The sequence below is a fragment of the Mytilus trossulus genome, chromosome 7, assembly GCF_036588685.1.
Source record: "Mytilus trossulus isolate FHL-02 chromosome 7, PNRI_Mtr1.1.1.hap1, whole genome shotgun sequence".
In the NCBI taxonomy this organism is placed as follows: Eukaryota; Metazoa; Mollusca; class Bivalvia; order Mytilida; family Mytilidae; genus Mytilus; species Mytilus trossulus.
The window spans coordinates 82554909-82569774 of NC_086379.1; the positions used below are offsets into that span (position 1 = coordinate 82554909).

General features: G+C 31.1%; 2 protein-coding genes across 3 annotated transcripts in view; one reads left to right on the forward strand and one right to left on the reverse strand.

Annotated features, from left to right (window-relative positions):
- Positions 1-949: 949 nt before the first annotated feature.
- Positions 950-4370, reverse strand: LOC134725990 (kelch-like protein 20). The gene is made up of 2 exons (XM_063590339.1): positions 4319-4370; positions 950-2832 (listed from the first exon to the last, which is right to left on the reverse strand). The coding sequence occupies exon 2, from the start codon at positions 2809-2811 to the stop codon at positions 1378-1380; it is 1434 nt and encodes a 477-aa protein (XP_063446409.1). The 5' UTR covers positions 2812-2832; positions 4319-4370; the 3' UTR covers positions 950-1377.
- Positions 4371-8280: 3910 nt separating this feature from the next.
- The window catches only part of LOC134725991 (E3 ubiquitin-protein ligase TRAF7-like), a 45896-nt gene continuing 39310 nt past the window's right edge, over positions 8281-14866 (forward strand). For both annotated transcript variants that reach the window (XR_010108617.1, XM_063590340.1), the window contains exons 1-3: positions 8281-8418; positions 11840-11897; positions 14283-14362. Coding sequence is in view for 1 of the 2 variants with exons in the window: in XM_063590340.1 (XP_063446410.1) it covers positions 8374-8418; positions 11840-11897; positions 14283-14362 (183 nt within the window). In the remaining variant the exon portion in view is untranslated. The remainder of the gene's footprint in view (positions 8419-11839; positions 11898-14282; positions 14363-14866) is intronic.

The following is a 14866-nucleotide window of genomic DNA, read 5'->3' on the forward strand; positions in this document are numbered from 1 at the left end:
CCTGTGGAATTAGATCACCACCATTTAACTTTGCAAGTAACAATGTGTCATTTAATTTTACTGCACATTATATCACAGGTGTATCTTGTTCAAACTTTGAGGACTCATGAAGAGCTTCTTGACCATTTTCATTACAGAAAAAGCACGCATACGGGTTACTGTTGGACTAAACTGAAAGGCTTTGTCTAGTTTTCTTTTAGATGTGGTTGCTTTATTATCTATTCTCTCATGTGAGGTTCGTTTCTCTGCTCTATTCAACTTTGTCATGTACAGTTTTAAGTTGCAAGATTTGTGCCAACATGTCTTTTGGTCAATGAAAGACTGCTATTCCAGATTCCTCATCTAAGTTTTCAATGCACACATTAATGCCTTCAGGCATCAATCGTTATTTATGAAACTTCTTAATATTGTCAGCTTAAGATTGATAACCAGCACCAACATTGAGACGTTTAGAATCAAATAGGCATATAAAAGAGGGACGAAAGATACCAAAGGGACAGTCAAACTCATAAATCTAAAACAAACTGACAACGCCAAGGCTAAAAATGAAAAAGACAAACAGAAAAACAATAATTTCTTGACATAGGATGCAATTTGCCCAATCAATATTATTTGATTTAGTCGGTTTGTCTTATTCTACACTTGATACCCTGTATATCTTTTCAGTAGCCATGTTGTAAGAACTATGACCGTAATTCAAGATTTCATGACCTGAAATCCTGAAAGTTTTGCAAAGCACAAATATTTGTTGATTGTTAATAGCTTTCTAGATATACACAATATAGTTTCTGATAATAATACTTTTGGCGGCCATTTTGAAATTGTCAGCCATTAAGGAATTATTTTTGATTGTTCAATATTAAGAAAAGATTAATTAGCATCATAACTAGCAATATGCTTTTATTTTCAAATGATCAATTATACCATTTTTTTGGGAACTCTGCCTCATGACTGTTGGCAGCCATTTTGAATTTGTCGGCCATTATGGAATTATTTTTAATTGTTCCATATACATGAAAAATTAATAAGCACCATTACTAACAATATGCAAAGTGTTGTGCTTTATTTTCAAATGATAAATTATACCATATTTTTGGACTCTGCCTCATGACTGTCGGCGGCCATTTTTAAAATTGGCGGCCATTATGGATTTTTTTTTATTGTTCCACATTCAGAAAAGATAAATAATCATCATGACTAGCAATATGCAAAGTTTTATGCTTTAATTTTCAAATGATAAATCATACTATAGTTTTGGACTCTGCTTCATGACTGTTGGCGGCCATTGAGGATTTTTTTTATGGCTCCATATCTAAAAATGTTTATAAGCATCATAACTAACACTGTGCAAAGTTTCATGCTTTTACCATAAAGTGATCAATAGTCCCAAAATATTGGACTTAGCTGCTGGACTAAACTATCAGACCCGTCACTGTCACTGTGTATGGTCATTTCATTACACTGATTTTCATCGTAACTCACCCATACAAATTTCAAACACGTAATTCCAAGATAACCCTGGGCCATAACTACCTTTCCATCCAAGGAATGTAAATAACTTATTCCATCATTATTCAATGATGCAGTAATTTCTGATCCACTAGAGCCCCCAAATGGACCAAATTCTCGTCCAAAGTTAGTGAAAAATTTTAAGCTGTCAATCATCCACCCACTTCGAACATTTATTTGAGTGATAACTTCATTTTCTTCCAGTGAAAATTCATGTTCTGACACAAATATTGATTCTAACTTTGGTTTTTCGCCGTAAATTAAAAGTTTCCCACTTCGATATTGTACATAAATTCCCCCTAAAACTGGTCGACCATCCCACCTCCTTATCCACAGCTTGAAGTTTATAGGTCTGTCATTTATATCCTTGCCATCTTCCCAAGCTTCAGAAAACTCTTCAAGAACATGATGCTCCTGCCCACCACAAGCAAAACCTTTTCTTCCAGTTTGAAGCGTTTTACGACAGTTTGCAAACTTGCGATCAAATAGATCGGATTTCGTGTTTGATTCAGCAGTTATGGCATTCTGTAGCAAATCACAATTTAAAATCGGATAAAGATCGGCAACTGATTTTAAATCTTCGGGGTTGTGTATATCACTGAAACGGATTTCCCCAAGCAACTCAGGTACGGTAGATGCTTTGAAATCAAAATGACTGACACTCGTAATACTAAGGTACACACCAACTAATTTTAATATTTCTAGTTCAGGATTTTCTACAGGGACATCATGATCAAAAACAGTCAAATGATTATTGTGTAGCACTGTTTTAAAGTCGTCTGTTGATAACTTCAAAAATGCTCCATTATCAATAAGGTCTTTAAAATCTTTAGAAATAAAACTGCATACTGCATCCAATAAACATTTCAAATTAAACAGATTACTGAAAGAAACTAAGGCAATCACATTGTCAGTTTCGATATTATGTGTCATGAACGTTTCACATTCAGTTAGAACAAATTTTATTTGCAGAAAACTTGCTGCCATAAGTAATTCTTGAACAAATCCAACTTCTATTTTTATTCTACCGGTGTAGCCATATCGGATAATTTGATTTAACGTGTCCTCTTTGAAAAAATTAGGATCTAAATCATACTCTTCAATATGAGTGTCACTTTGATTATTATGATATTTAAAAAGATTTTTGAAATAGTCAGATAATGACGCCAGAACAATCTTATGCGCTGTGATTTGTTTTGCTCCACATTTTAATGTAACATCACAATACAATCCTTCTTCCCATGCTTTTAGCATGTTCTGTACTGTGCTATCAGAATGGTTGTCGTCAACCACCTCTGCCATCTTGCATAGAAGTCTTGTTCTCTGAAATATAAACAATTATAAAATTAGTGTATGTTGCATGATGTATGTATAAATAGGAACATAACTTTCTTGTTTTAAACATTCTATACACTTGAATTGGTGGGGTTAGTTCATGCTCTATCTTTCGTTTTCTATGTTGATTGTTGTATAGCTGTTCATAATTTTTCGGTTTTTTGTTGAGTTTTATTTCGCTATGGCATTGCCAGTTTGTTTTTGACTAATGAGTTAGAGTGTCCCTTTTGTATGTTGTATGATCTATAGTATAAATGATCATGTAGAGACAGAGTTTTCTTGTTTTAAACATTCTATACTCTGAATTGGCGGGGTTAGTTCATAATTTTTCGGTTTTTTGTTGAGTTTTTTTGTTTTGTCATATTTGTTTTTGACTAATGATTAGAGTGTCACTTTGATATCTTTCGCCTCTACTCTACAGCATTTGGTATCAGTCTCATCATTGCCATTACAATCATACCACATCTTTGAGACTATTGCATCACAATACATACATGTAGTACACTACATGTTAAAAATTCAGTGTACTGGAACAAATAGAACAATGACATGATCTTAGTGCATTACAGCATAGACATTTGTGTTCTCTGAGGCCCTACATACCCCACATCTTCCTTCTATTCATACTTACTACATAACCTTCTTTATAACAATATCAAGTCAATATCTTCACACATGACGAAAAAAGTGTGGAAACTAAATATTTAAATGATTTTTTTTAAGTCCAAACACCATTACTCTTCACAAAATCATCAAACCGGAACAAAATTCAAACTTGAACTTAACTTCGTCCGTAGGGGGCTAAAACATTTATTATTGTTTATAGTTATACAGAATGATGTGATGTCTACAGTACAGTGCCATTTTATATCCTGAAAAAACTGTAATGATAATGGCAAAATAGTTGTATATATATTAGCTAAAGAAAAGTTGCTGTCAAAAGAAAATTTCTTCATTTTAGGAGAAATTACACCGAACTCAATCACAGACTTCCCTTTATGATATAAAACCTTGATGTATATTTCAGAGACATTCATAAACTTACACAGGCAATGGTATCGAAACTACAACTCGAGCTTAAACAAAAGGGGGGGGGGGCGGTTTCATTGTAGGGAGGTAAGATATTGTTTTAGATAAAGTGTTGCTGCAAATATCTTTATTAACATTTTTGTTTTCATTCAAGATACTAATTACAGCATTTTTATTAGACTAAAAAGCCTAAATTTAAGATAATCATGATGAATTGAAACAATCATCTTTATTCAGATGGAAAACTGGAAAGCTTAAAGAAGTAGAAGAAGCTTATACCAGGGAGGAGGGGGTAACTAAGGCCGTAAGTGGGCGTGGCATTTAGTGATCATAAAAGGGGCATTTTACAATAGTTAAATATCAGTGTGATTTGTCTTTCGTTATATTAGAGATACCGCCATAGCAAAACTAACAATACCAGTATTTACTATAACTTTAAACTTACCCGTCCTTCACATGATTTCAAAATATTGCGCAATGCCGGATATCTGGCAATAAGTTTTATATTGCTAAAATACAGAAACAAGTACGTACTTGAAAAATTGTTGATAATCGGTTTGTCTTTTTTTTAATTTATTTTTTTGTATCAACATTTCGCAATTCAGTGAATAATAAACCGTAAATGAATATATTGGTAAAAAATCATTATACAGTTAAATTCCTGCAAAAAATATCTATGTACAATTAAATCTGGATCTCAGTTTAAAAGATAAATTATTGATTAAGTTCAAATTATATTTAAGAATTTTTCTGTTTAACATTTAGATTGTAACACAAATGTATGTTATTTTTATTATTGAATGGAATATTGGAGAATGCATTTTAACATAAAGCGCGGGACAACAACACTGACCTTGTTAAGCCAAATGATTCTAGCGGACAACTCTTTTTAGATCAGTGGAGTCTATATCATAAGTTCCTGCTTTGTTCCTCAGGCTCTAGTGTTTGCGGAAAAATGTTAATCCTGATCGAGAATATTGGTAAGAGTCAGATATAGGACATTGATTTTCTCAGTTTTCCTATTTTGTTTACTGAGATCTCTGCTTTAATTTCTATTAATGTTAGAATATTGTCATAGACTGAAAGGTTTGAAAGAAGGATTATTATATGATGCATTTATATGTTGTTACCCATTACATATTTTACTAGACTAGAGTACCATGTTTTAACATAAGAATAAAATTGAGAAAGGAAATGGTGAATATGTCAAAGCGACAACCACCCGACCATAGAGCAAACAGCTATGTAATTGTCATTTATCTAGATATGAGAAAAGATTTCTTTAAGCTTGAGCAAAAAAAAAACTTCAGGAAAGTAATAATACATTTAAGAAAATTTGCCTTTTAAAGATGACAATTCAATAAAACGAACTTTTAGAAAATTTTAGAAAATTTAAAGTAAACTTAAAATGTACTTATTAATGATGAAAATACAATGAATCGAAATATATATGAGTATAGAACTTCTTGAAAATGAAATTTGAAGACACCTTATCTTGTCAAATGAAAAAATACAACAGAATACCATAATTCCATGATTGGTCAGGCATCAGTCGTCTAATGAATAAAATTGAGAATGGAAATGGGGAATGTGTCAAAGAGACAACAACCCGACCAAAATAAAAAAACACAACAGCAGAAGGTCACCAACAGGTCTTCAATGTAGCGAGAAATTCCCGCACCCGGAGGCGTCCTTCAGCTGGCCCCTAAACAAATATATATTAGTTCAGTGATAATGAACGCCATACTAATTTCCAAATTGTACACAAGAAACTAAAATTTAAATAATACAAGACTAACAAAGGCCAGAGGCTCCTGACTTGGGACAGGCGCAAAAATGCGGCGGGGTTAAACATGTTTGTGAGATCTCAACCCTCCCCCTATACCTCTAACCAGTGTAGAAAAGTAAAAGCATAACAATACGCACATTAAAATTCAGTTCAAGAGAAGTCCGAGTCTGATGTCAGAAGATGTAACCAAAGAAAATAAACAAAATGACAATAATACATAAATAACAACAGACTACTAGCAGTTAACTGACATGCCAGCTCCAGACTTCAATTAAACTGACTGAAAGATTATGATTTCATCATATGAACATCAGGCAGAATCCTTCCCGTAAGGGGTTTAGTATCATACCATCATAACATATATGAGAAGAACATAACCCGTGTCATGCCAACAACTATACATTACAGTTGCCTTATTTACCACCATTTGCAAACAGGGATTATTTGATGTTCATGCATTGTTTAGTTAACATATCGATTGTTGTCATTATCAACAGAAAATGTGAAAAAGAGATATTAAAAGTATAAAAATGAATACTATTGGTGTTGTAGTAGATTGATGACGTCACCGATTTAGTACATTTCAATGTAATATTTTTATTTCAATTTCAATGTAGGTTTTTTTATTTCAAATATAGTGTTTTTATTTCAATGTAATGTTTTTATTTCAATGTAATGTTTTTATTTCAATGTAGTGTTTTTATTTCACTGTAGTGTTTTTATTTCAATGTAGTGTTTTTTATTTCATTGTAGTGTTTAATTTCAATGAAGTGGTTTTTTTCTCTGAGTTTTTTCCTCTATCAGTATTTTTGTGATTTTACTTTTTTATTGAAATGAAGGTTTTTATTTTTTTTTATTTCAATGCAGTATTTTTGGGACTAGTTTATCAGTATTTTGATAACTTTTGGCAAAGTGTTATACAAATACAGGAACCGGCGTTGCAATTTTGAAAATATTAAAGTTAAGGATTTTTTTTTAACATTTTATATTTATTCTAAATTTTTTATCAGATTCTCTGAATGGTGATAGCAGTTTTAACTACATTGACTGGCTATACAACCCTCGCACGATTGGCCTTCTTTGAAAACTGTGTTTTTATGCTCATTTTTTAGCAGGTCTTTTAAATCGGTGCATTCTATTAAAAATTACATAAATGGAGTATGCATGGACTCTATACTACCATATACTATGTGTCATCGTTTCGTGTGTACTTTAGTACACACACCATTCAAATTCAACTATCGAGTTGACCCCGAATACTGCCGACGGTCATATTAAAGATATATAAACACTAACATAGATATAAATAGCCTCACGAATCTGGGCAATGAATTTTTCTATGTCTGTTTATGTGTATATCATTCAAACAACAACAAAAACAAACAAATAGTTTATTAGAGTCTCACCTCTTTAAAATATTTGATATAAAACACAATATAATATTAACAGGTCAATTTATAAAAGAGCCGATCTAAAAAGAGTTATGAGAGACTGCCTAAAACACAGATTAAAATACATTTATATTACATCTACAACATATATCAATATATATATCCTAGCATAAAAGACCACGCTATTAAAAACAATTATACAACAACAAAAAATTAATTAAAAAATGAATAAACAACATTACATACACTTATTACGAGTATAAAATACACTTTCTCTTAAAAAGTGCGTCATGGCAGATTTTGGCTGTTAAATAACAAACTCTGTCATCATGAAACATAAATAAAAATTTCCTCATTACTCAAATTACTAAAACTACTTTCGATATTACATACACTGTTAAAAAATATCGTTCGCAAATCTGCATATTCTGGACATTCTAATAAACCATGTTAATCATCTTCTACAATTAAAACAAAACCTTTCATTTACATCTATACCAGTCATATCTGCCAGTTTCAATTTTAATCGGAGCAACACCTGCTCTAAATTTAGCATCATTATGTACTTCTGTATTTACCTGGCATAGTAATACTTAAATAGTTTTCTGTACAATAATTTGATTTAAATAACCTAAAAGTACGCAATTTTCACAAGCTAGTAAATTTGAATGTCATTTAATATTTTGGTACATAATAAATATTTGTTTTCAATATCTTTTATTACAGACTTGCTCATAATACATTCGATACTACAATACAGATTGAGATCAAGTTATCTAAAGTTTGTATTCACTCTACAGTTCCAATATTTTACTTTATTAAATAGGTTGAAAATTTATTTAATCATCCTGTTTTACCCTATATATAAGAATTAGTTTTTGTGAATCAAATGAATGGCAATCAAATGATTTGTTTATTTTATACTTCCTCTTTGCTAGTGCCCCTTTTAAATTGGTGTGTGATTATTTTAATGTAATATGACTGACTGGGCAAAGTGGTACCCTATAAGGTAATTTATTATATGCATGTCCTCAGCCTAGGTCAGTAATATCAGTATTGGATATGCATTGTATAGTTTTTAACTTTGATTTACTTTTATGTCGGTTAAAAGCTCATTACAGCTTGTATTGTCTCTGTGTATATACCTTGCCGACTCTAATTAAAGCTTATTTATTATTATTTAGTTGGAATTATTCAAGAACATCGGGACTGCAGGGGGCCTTTTAATTTTAGGTGTACCCATATTATTTTACAATTCAAAACTTCCGGTCAATGTTACGGGATTCCCAAAAATGCATTTTCAAACTTACATGACTTATTATGGACAGTTCTGATCTCCATGCGGTTCCTGAGGTTAAAGATAATGTAAGACTTTAAATCATTCAAACTATTGATTGCGTTTTGAGTGCAGACGAAACGGATAAAAGCGCACCTGTTTAATTGGAAAAGTGGACCTAAACTGGCAAACTGATTTTAGCCTCTTTATTTCACCTGTTGTTTAGATACTTACATGTATAAACTAGAAACCACTTCCATATTCGTGTATTTCCCCCACAGTCACTTAGATCTATCTTTATTCTAATATGAGACAGGCATAACCTGTGAATGGGGACGAAGTCTGTATGTATTATTATTCTTATCAAACACGAGTTCGTGGTCTAGTGGTTAAGACCGATGGCTACAGTGCTGAAGGTCCCGAGTTCGATTCTCACTCGGGGTGCTAAAAATATCAGTACATCAGAAGGGTAATTTTCACCCTCTCACACACATCTCTGGTACCCAGACCGGAGTTTAAACTAGCTTGGGTCCTTTGGGGGCCTCGGTTGGTCAAAGTTGTCCCCTACTTTGACCTGGAGATCAATCGTCTGATATCTCTCTGGTTTGTCTGTTTCCACCGAGTGGCCCGGTGGTTTTCTCCGAGTACTTCGGCTTCCTCCACCATAATAACAGACTTCCCGGTGTCCTAGCACTCCCTTTGTGTTGGGTGGGGATTGAATTGTCCTTTAAAAATAATTGTCGTATAAATATACGATAGTGACACATCTCCATTAATCCCTATAGGGAGTGTACATGGATGCCACTGTACCCTCGCAGCTTTCGAGGGGTTCTTCGGATATCGGAGGCATTTACCAGTACATACATACATACATACACGTTGAAAAAGAAATCGAAATACTATATAGCATATTAATCTATTGCAATAAAAAATCATAATATCTAATAAAATTGGTAGATTTAGCTAACTGAGTCCTTATATTTGTATAAAGTAACATTCGTTAATAGTGGAAAATTGTTTTAAGGTTGAATAAGCTACATTTAATAATTGCTCGCCGGTCCGTTCCTGTGATTACCATTAGATAACACAAGTTCATTTGCCAATCAATCTATCTTCAAGAGCAGTTAATTAATCCAATTTTCGTTCATAGTCTTTTTCAAAAATGATGAACGGTTCTTTATATTGGTATGTAATCATTTTAAACGTTTCAAATTAATGAAATTATATTCGTACATCAATGTTTTTGATACACCAATAACAAAAACTGAAATATATTAAATGTATACATTTTGTAATTATTCAAAATTATATCAGAAACGTAAACTTATTTATAAAATAATGAACCTGTTAAGGGGAGTGAATACTCGCATAACTTTTTCGAATTGGCACATAATACAACGGAATGTCACTCTTGCATACAAATGGCACATTAATAGAATTAATTAACTGCGCAATCGTGCTCCACCTTCAATGATGATTCTAAATTATAAATATAACCAAAAGTTGTTAATCTATAGATAGTGAAGACTAATGAAAGCTAACCCACTGTAAAAATATTTCTTTGCAATTTTTTAAAACTTCCTCAGGAAAATGATCGAGTCACTTGACTTTTCAAGCTGAAAATTAACGTTTTTACACAATATTTGAATAAAGTAGTTAAAGATTATTCGCTTCTCAAAGTGTAAGACGCAATAAAAATCGTATGCTTGCACCATCCTACTGAAATACGAATTTAATTAAGTCCTGAACATTTCGACATTTCTTCGTATATTTATAGAAAAACCGGTTTAACCAAATCACAAGTACGTGTTAAGATCCGACTAAATACCTATTTCCCGATATGGTCAGGTAAAATTGCTATACTATATGTAACGTTCCCAATTTTGGTTCTGTTGTTAGGGATTTAGCTGTGACGTTCTTTTAATTATGACGTCATATTCAATAAAAACAAATGAAACGCTTTCATCAGGTAGCGTTTTTTTCCATATCAAACAATTATTTAAAATGAATTTCTATTGAGTTCCAATTTTATATTTTATTAGACTGATAAATTGTTTTGTTTTTAAAAGTCTCATGCAAACAAGACATATTTCTGCGCAAATGCGGGAAAAACCGGAACAGGAAGTAGATCGGAAAAAAAAGTTAACAATTTTGAGTTCATTAGTCAATGTTAGTTGAATGAAAAATTCAGGAAAATTTTCCCGATTTTTTTTTTTTATTGATTTTTCTACCGTAATTGGGGACTTTGTCCCCATATAAATGATAAGGTCGACTATCAATGTGTAATGAAGGGTTACTCAAGACTCTCAATTTGGCTCAATTGGTAATGTCCTTCACCATGTTCACCGGAAAAGATCATCAATTTTGCACATCTTTATGAGGTCATTTACCAGATACACATGGAGAAGTCCGCCTGTATCCCTGCTTTATTAAACATGTTAAAAGTTTCCAGTGCTTTTATAATACACCTTATCGCTTATCCCAGCTGACCCGGCCGCTTGAACTTTTGACGTCAGCAACAATTACTTTTCCATTGTGTTGCAGATTTTTTTTTATATGACGTCAAAATTTTACGGGAACCTGTGTTACAGTAATCACTAATGGCGGACAAATAGCGAAAAGGTGAATCATCATTCTGTAGGGGGTAGCATAGAAATTATTTATGTTCCGTAAGTAGAAATGTAATGACCGAGGGAGGGTGACCATCTTATTAGATTAAAGTTTCCCTGATATTTTGTTCAGTGTAAAAACAAACTTTTTCACCTGTTTGCTCAATAGGTGTTGGAAATTTCTATGCATACATTTTTGTCGTGTGGTGATGGAAAACCGTATCCCGTTACAAGTCTTTTGGGTATTTCATAAATTTGACGTTATAATACAAAATATCTGACACCCCAATAAATTTTCCAATTAGCAAAAAGATTTATTGCTCTGGTCTTTAAATTGATTCCTTTTAATCAGACGTCACACAATAAAAAATTTCACTACATGCACATGTATAATTGCATTTAGGTAAGATATTATGCACAGTAACACCTAATTGTTCACTGGCATAACCATGATAATCTGGTGAAATTTCATAAAAGTTGCCAGCAGCCTGAGCAGGATTCAAACCCTATATGTACAAAATGATGTACAAATAGATATAGGAAGGTGTGGTGTGAGTGCCAATGAGACAACTCTCCATCCAAATAACAATTTAAAAAGTAAACCATTATAGGTTAAAGTACGGCCTTCAACTCTGAACTAGGAGCCTTGGCTCACACCGAACAACAAGCTATAAAGGGCCCCAAAATTACTAGTGTAATACCATTCAAATGCACATATGTCAGATTCTAAAGGCTGATCAAGGCTTCACAAAGATATTCTCAAATATTATGTATCACAGAGATTCACAGTCATTAAATACCTCTGAAATTATACAAGTTTTAAACATTTGGGAGAATTGAGATGGTTAGAATATCATAATACAAACACTTAAATATGTATGTGTTATTTTTTTATCTTCAGGTTTTTGTAGAGACAACATTTGGTGCTAATAAACCTGTGACAACAGTTAAAGTTGTAGGTTTGTATTAATTATAATTATAATCTTATCAGGAACAACAGTTAAAGTTGTAGGTTTATATTAATTACAATCTTATCAGAAACAACAGTTAAAGTTGTAGGTTTATATTAATTACAATCTTATCTGGAACAACAGTTAAAGTTGTAGGTTTATATTAATTACAATCTTATCAGAAACAACAGTTAAAGTTGTAGGTTTGTATTAATTATAATTAAAATCTTATCAGGAACAACAGTTAAAGTTGTAGTTTTGTATTAATTACAATTAAAATCTAATCAGGAACAACAGTTAAAGTTGTAGGTTTGTATTAATTACAATTATAATCTTATCTGGAACAACAGTTAAAGTTGTAGGTTTGTATTAATTATAATTAAAATCTTATCTGGAACAACAGTTAAAGTTGTAGGTCTGTATTAATTATAATCTTATCAGGAACAACAGTTAAAGTTGTAGGTTTGTATTAATTATAATTAAAATCTTATCTGGAACAACAGTTAAAGTTGTAGGTCTGTATTAATTATAATCTTATCAGGAACAACAGTTAAAGTTGTAGGTTTGTATTAATTATAATTAAAATCTTATCTGGAACAACAGTTAAAGTTGTAGGTTTGTATTAATTATAATTAAAATCTTATCAGGAACAACAGTTAAAGTTGTAGGTTTGTATTAATTATAATTAAAATCTTATCAGGAACAACAGTTAAAGTTGTAGGTTTGTATTAATTATAATCTTATCTGGAACAACAGTTAAAGTTGTAGGTTTGTATTAATTACAATCTTATCAGGAACAACAGTTAAAGTTGTAGGTTTGTATTAATTATAATTAAAATCTTATCTGGAACAACAGTTAAAGTTGTAGGTTTGTATTAATTAAAATCTTATCAGGAACAACAGTTAAAGTTGTAGGTTTGTATTAATTATAATTATAATCTTATCAGGAACAACAGTTAAAGTTGTAGGTTTGTATTAATTATAATCTTATCAGAAACAACAGTTAAAGTTGTAGGTTTGTATTAATTATAATTATAATCTTATCTGGAACAACAGTTAAAGTTGTAGGTTTGTATTAATTATAATCTTATCAGGAACAACAGTTAAAGTTGTAGGTTTGTATTAATGATAATCGTATCAGGAACAACAGATAAAGTTGTAGGTTTGTATTAATTATAATCTTATCAGGAACAACAGTTAAAGTTGTAGGTTTGTATTAATTACAATCTTATCAGGAACAACAGTTAAAGTTGTAGGTTTGTATTAATTATAATCTTATCAGGAACAACAGTTAAAGTTGTAGGTTTGTATTAATTATAATCTTATCAGGAACAACAGTTAAAGTTGTAGGTTTGTATTAATTATAATCTTATCAGAAACAACAGTTAAAGTTGTAGGTTTGTATTAATTAAAATCTTATCAGGAACAACAGTTAAAGTTGTAGGTTTGTATTAATTATAATTAAAATCTTATCAGGAACAACAGTTAAAGTTGTAGGTCTGTATTAATTATAATCTTATCTGGAACAACAGTTAAAGTTGTAGGTTTGTATTAATTACAATCTTATCAGGAACAACAGTTAAAGTTGTAGGTTTGTATTAATTATAATCTTATCAGGAACAACAGTTAAAGTTGTAGGTTTGTATTAATTATAATCTTATCAGAAACAACAGTTAAAGTTGTAGGTTTGTATTAATTAAAATCTTATCAGGAACAACAGTTGAAGTTGTAGGTTTGTATTAATTATAATTAAAATCTTATCAGGAACAACAGTTAAAGTTGTAGGTTTGTATTAATTATAATTAAAATCTTATCAGGAACAACAGTTAAAGTTGTAGGTCTGTATTAATTTCAATTAAAATATTATCAGGAACAACAATGATCAACAAATAAGTAAATGATATTTTAATGTTGATGATGTAAATTACATATTACTCTTCAAAGTATTTATTAAATCTAAAGGGGCAAGGGTGACAAACTTTATTCACAAAATCACAACACACACAGGTCATTTTCAGGTACATCATGTACATTTGTACATAAATAAAAATCAGTTTGAAAATAACATATAAATATTGTCAATTGGTACATTTTGTAATCACAAAGGTGTATCCACATCTACAAATGTATGTTATATATTTATATACGGGTATCATATATATCTGAAATACCAACAATTCTTCATACACGCTTCATTCGTTGTCATTATTTACACGAAATTTCTGATCTACCAGAAAAAGGGTTATCAATCTGATCATTTTCTTCCTTTATTATTGCAGGCATCAGGACTGCATTTATAACATGTAGATATATAAAAAATGTTACATTATTCTTATAATATTATCTATTATATATGTAGACAATGTACAATATACATGTATAATTTATTTTTAGAGTCAGGAACTAGGGAAGTACAGATACCATCCCAGGTTAACAGTTTAACTCTTACTTCCTTAAATTCATTAGATATAAAGGTAATTCATGGTAATTAAGTCTGGTACGAGTTGCTATTTAAGTGTAAAAAGTGAATGTGCCAGCTATTCAGCATTTATATCAAGTAACTACACAAGTATTTATCACAAACAAGGAATGTACATGTCTAAATAACAACTTTCTTGGACAACTCAAAATGTGTTTGCCATTCTAACAGATTGAAACTGTCATTTATTTATCTTGCAAGTGATCATGAAGAATTCACCCTCATTGAATCAGTGATTTTAAATTAACCCAGTAGCTAGGGTTTCACATGAATTGGGCGTGTTCAGTTATTCAAAAGAAATAATAGAATATTTGATTGATTTGATCCACAAAAAATCATTCTTATACAGGTTAAAACGATGATTAACATATTTTTTCAACCTATATTTATATAGAATCAAACAACACTAAAAAAAAATCCAATTGCACAGGTTCCTTATCTATATATATTAGTCAAATGCGTTTTGTTTAAATATACTTTTTCACTCTTTTGGTCTTTT

Bases quoted from the DNA above. Each gene is read 5' to 3' on its own strand.
- LOC134725990 (XM_063590339.1), bottom strand. From the start codon at position 2,811: ATGGCAGAGGTGGTTGACGACAACCATTCTGATAGCACAGTACAGAAC.